At 35.1% G+C, this 4,911-nt stretch overlaps 1 protein-coding gene across 1 annotated transcript; it reads left to right on the top strand.

The window, feature by feature from the left end:
* Positions 1-2,407: 2,407 nt before the first annotated feature.
* LOC126709001 (probable strigolactone esterase DAD2) lies at positions 2,408-4,042 on the top strand. Its single transcript, XM_050409064.1, has 2 exons — positions 2,408-2,978; positions 3,258-4,042. Exons 1-2 carry the CDS (start codon positions 2,608-2,610, stop codon positions 3,685-3,687), a joined length of 801 nt encoding a protein of 266 aa, XP_050265021.1. The 5' UTR covers positions 2,408-2,607; the 3' UTR covers positions 3,688-4,042.
* Positions 4,043-4,911: the final 869 nt, after the last annotated feature.

Raw genomic sequence — 4,911 nt, 5'->3', positions numbered from 1 at the left:
ATTGAACCACATTCCCTTTCACACGAAGTCAAATAATCCATTTAAGTCCGATATCAATCAATTCTAAGCTTAACATAAGCATCAAACCACCAATAATCACATTGAACATGCTATAATTAAAATACTCTCAAGCAAAAGAGGAAATATAGCCTTCCTCATCTGCCACATTAGGAAGTAGCACAAAATAAAGCTGGGGGATCTTTGAGATGGGAATGGCTCTTTCAAAATTACAAGTAGCTAGAAACCCAAGTAGTGATATTGTGGACCAAAACGTTTACATCTCTAATAAGAACATAATTGACCGAACAAAAAACAACAAAGGACAAAGCTTATCGAATATCTAGCTTCCGCTAAAGTGGCAATGGTCCAGGAGCTAGAAGAGGCTAATGATAATATGATTTAAATTTATCAGATTGAGTAGTGCATCACCAATCACCCTCCAAAAAATAAGATTTGAAACTATGTTCTCATCACCAATCACCCTCCAAAAAATAAGATTTGAAACTATGTTCTTGTGATTTTAGGACTTAAATAAAGCTAGTTTTCGCTTCTGCGCACAGGGCCTCCCTTGGCAACACCCATGTCCCCCACATGGTTCGAGAGCGTGCAACAATGGCTCTCCCTCACTGCGACATCAAAATCAAACTTCTCACGATCTTGTGATCAATGATTCCAAAAACTAATGAAAGAAAAGTACAAGACGACATCCCCCTTTGTTTTTTACTCCATTTTTTCTGCATTGTTCTCCTTGTCCTTTTTTTTTGGAAAAAGAAAACAGTATTTATTAAAACGAAATAAATCAGCCTGACAAACAAAAGCAACTTGTGGAGGAACAGACTTTATCCATACAATAAATTCAGAAATAGTAATAGCATGCCTAGTTAAATTGTGAGTGATCTTATTACTTTTTTCTTAACATGAGAGTAACGTAATTGAAAGAAATTAGGGGACAAAGATTTTGCATTGGCAATTAAAAGACCATGTGAAGATAGAGAAACATCCTCCTCAGCAAGAGCATCCAAAATTACCTTAGAATCACCCTCTAGAACCACCTGTGCAATACAATGCTCCAAAGCAAACTCCGAAGCTCTTATCGCAGCCAAGGCCTCAATTTCTACAGCTTGAAATTCGTGAGGGAGCAGTTGAGAGAGAGAGAGAGAGAGAGAGAGAGAGAGGCAATAACCATACCTTGAGTTCTCCTTATGTTAATTTGTACTATTACCTTATTATTATTATTATTTTTTATATACTACATTTATTACAAAGTTAGATTTTTTATACAAAAATTATATCAATTGTATCATATGTAATTAATATTTTGTTTAATTTTTAGACGAAAATAGTGTTATTAATTAACTTTGGTACATAGGTTTTAGTTAGCTCATCTGATAAAATTTTCTATCTTCAAATAAAATATTTGGAATTTAAATTTTGCTTACAAAAAAAAATCAATTAGTATTTTGACATAATGATAAAAGAGTAATTATTACAAAATGGACTAATATACTCAAATTATATATATATATATATATATATTAATGGGTTTGGTATGCCTTACCCATTGTTCTATTGCAAAAGTTTGCCCTATTCTACTTCATATATCCAAAACATAGTTTTTTTTTTTTTTTTTTTTTTTTTTTTTTTTTTTTTTTTTTTTTTTTAAAGTAATCACATTGCAAACTCAAGTAAAAGTGTAAAGCTTCACGGGCCTGGAAACAGTGCTGCTGGGCTCACAGCTAACTGTAGTTGAAGGTAATGACAGCCAATAGTGATTGCAATCCAACACTACCCACCCACTAGACAGTGTCTTTGAATATGACTTCTCCCTAAAAACCAATAATTATTTTATGCATTTATATAATTCTTATCTTCTAGTATATCTTCTAGTATAAGCCTATAAGGTAGCAAAGTCACATGAGATTATATATATTCCGACACATGAAATACCTTATTCTCCAATCAATGAGAAGCACAAACATTAACAATCATCTTTTGAAGCAAATACACTAGTTAAAATGTTTTTATTACCAAATAAAAGATTTGGGATCAAATCCCAACTAATAAAGAGTTATGCCATTAAAAACGAAAAATTCATAGTATTTTTCACACCATCACTCATATGGAATATCACTTTTTCATTTGGGTCTACTGCAAATACAAAACAAAATGCTAATCCTATATGTGCCGATAGGGTAATTGACCAAAAAAAAAATAGTATCAATATCTATTTTTTTTGTTGAGAATATCAATATATTAATTTGATAAAAAGAAAGAAAAGAAAAATGACATGGACACCATAAATACATATATCTTTATCATTTTATTTATTTATTTATTTTAAAGTATGTACAGTTATCGTATGCTCGTAGCAGTATAAATAGAACCCAAAACCTACGAAGACTTTTAAGAAGTAACAACACAAACAACAACAATTGACACAGAGAGATAAGATATAAAATACCCAAACCCCACAAGTCCACAACACCTACCCACCTATTTTGCCTTCTCACACAGTAACCCCCATTGTACTGCCCAACAAATCACACTCCTCATTTTCCTCTTTCTTTTCTCACCTCTCTCTCTCTCTCTCTCTTTCCCACAATCCACATGGGCACCAGTCTCTTAGAAAATCTCAATGTCCGTGTAGAAGGGTCCGGTCAGAAAACCTTGGTTCTGGCTCATGGCTTCGGCACAGACCAGTCCGTGTGGCAGAGAATTCTCCCTTACTTCACACCCTACTACCGAGTCATTCTCTATGACCTCGTCTGTGCCGGCAGTGTCAACCCTGACTTCTTCGATTTTCGCCGCTACACCACTCTCGACGCCTATGTCGATGACTTGCTCTACATCCTCGACGCCCACCGCGTCGATCGCTGCGCCTACGTCGGCCACTCCGTCTCCGCCATGATCGGAATCTTAGCCGCCATTCGCCGCCCTGAACTCTTCTCCAAGCTCATCCTCATCGGCGCTTCTCCAAGGTAACAAAATAGTCAACTCGATTATTTCATTATATTATATGTTGAGACAATTTTCGCACCACAACTTTTGTCATGTGAGACTGTCAGATCATCGAGTTGATCCATGTGAAAATAATGGTTCACACATGTCATCAAGTAATGGTCAAGAAGTAGTGATATATATTTATATTAGTAATTGAACAATTCAGCTTATTAGATTATGTATTAGTATAAAACCTGAATTTGATCAAAATGGAAAAAAAAAGTTATATACTGAGTTGGGTGTGCATACAATTTTAGATTCCTAAACGACAATGATTACCACGGTGGGTTCGAGCAAGGAGAGATTGAGAAAGTTTTCGAAGCAATGCAGTCGAATTACGAGGCATGGGTGAACGGTTTCGCACCATTGGCAGTGGGAGCTGATGTTCCAACAGCAGTTCGAGAATTCAGTCGAACCCTATTCAACATGAGGCCTGACATATCCTTGTTCGTTTCCCGCATGATTTTCAACAGCGATCTGAGAGGGGTCCTAGGCCTAGTCAAAGTACCTTGTTGCATATTTCAGACAGCTCGAGATGTGTCTGTTCCAGCCTCAGTTGCAACCTATTTGAAGGACCATTTGGGTGGTCGTAACACCGTGGAGATGCTCGAGACTGAGGGTCATTTGCCCCATTTGAGTGCACCATACCTTTTGGCTCAAAAGCTCCGTCGAGCTCTTTCCCGTTAGCCTATAGCTAAGCTAGGCTGGCTTAGGCTAAGCTAAGCGGGTACAAAAAAAATAGTGTGGGGTCGTGACAATATGTAATAAGGGTCGAGATCATCACACATGGCGAATAATTTGTGGACATTAGTCCTTCGACTTTGGATTATATATATATGATCTGATTTTCACTTGTCAGAGGATAAGAATCTTCACGTGTTTTTCACGTGATGACGTACTCTTTTTGTCTTCTTTCTTTTTCTTTTTTAATATTTAAGATCTTATTTTTTTTCTTTTCTTCTGGGTGTTCTCTTTTTTATCTTTATCTGGGCAGACCAGACCAGACCAGTGGCTGTGAAAAGAAATGAAATGATTTTACTTTTGTACTGTGTGTCTGTTTTAGTCTAATTTCCTATTTCGGTCCAGTTTTATCCAAGAAAAATGGAATTGGATTTGCGTTTAGATTCAACGTACCCTGTTTCTCTGTGACTACATAACGCCAGAGATTCTCCGTCCTTCGCTCTGCTCTGTCAGATTCTTCGGGGTTCGGGCCGCCCAATATGTTGTCCAACCAAGGAAAAATAAACAAATTTAAAAAAAAAAAATGCTAAAAAAGGAAATTGGTTTTTTTTTTTTTTTTTTTTTTTTTTTTACTTATCTTAAAATGTGAGAATGTTTACATTTTGATCATTTATGTTTTTAATCGTTTATATTTGATTATGTTTTCATATTAGTTTTTTCATTCATTTTCGTTTGTAATAGAAGACTATGGTGACATTTAACATTATTAGGATGATGTGTCTTAATTCACACCACTTATCTAATACTCAGCGATCAACTTATTATGAATTACAGTTAGCGATACTTAGATATTTTTAGATATTTATCTGTGTATGTGTTATGTCTAGTCATTAGTGCGTTATTGGGCTAAGTTATGGAAGGCAAATTCTTTTCTCTTTAAATTTGGGTACAAAAGGGTTTGAATGATTGAGTGAAATGCCTATACAACTTGAAAATGGTTTGATAAGTGTGCAACTAAATGAAGTGCTAGGTTTTAGTTATTCCAATATTCGAAGACAAGGAAACTTTGTAACTCACAATCTTATTAGTCATGTTAGACATGTTTGTAGTTTTTTGGTATGGATGAAAAACGTTTCTTCACACTTTAGTGTTGTAATTTTAATCGATTTGACTTACTTTGCTCAATAAAAGCTACAAAATTTTTCTCAAAATATAAAAATAAAAATGAAG

This window comes from Quercus robur, chromosome 12 (assembly GCF_932294415.1).
Source record: "Quercus robur chromosome 12, dhQueRobu3.1, whole genome shotgun sequence".
Lineage (NCBI taxonomy): Eukaryota > Viridiplantae > Streptophyta > Magnoliopsida > Fagales > Fagaceae > Quercus > Quercus robur.
Note: the sequence above shows the minus strand (reverse complement) of the source record. Positions and strands in the feature narration are given on the sequence as shown.

Excerpts from the sequence above, each read along its gene's own strand:
- LOC126709001 (XM_050409064.1), top strand. The coding sequence starts at position 2,608 with ATGGGCACCAGTCTCTTAGAAAATCTCAATGTCCGTGTAGAAGGGTCC. Across the intron at positions 2,979-3,257 it reads CTCATCGGCGCTTCTCCAAG|ATTCCTAAACGACAATGATT; the intron begins GTAACAAAATAG and ends ATACAATTTTAG.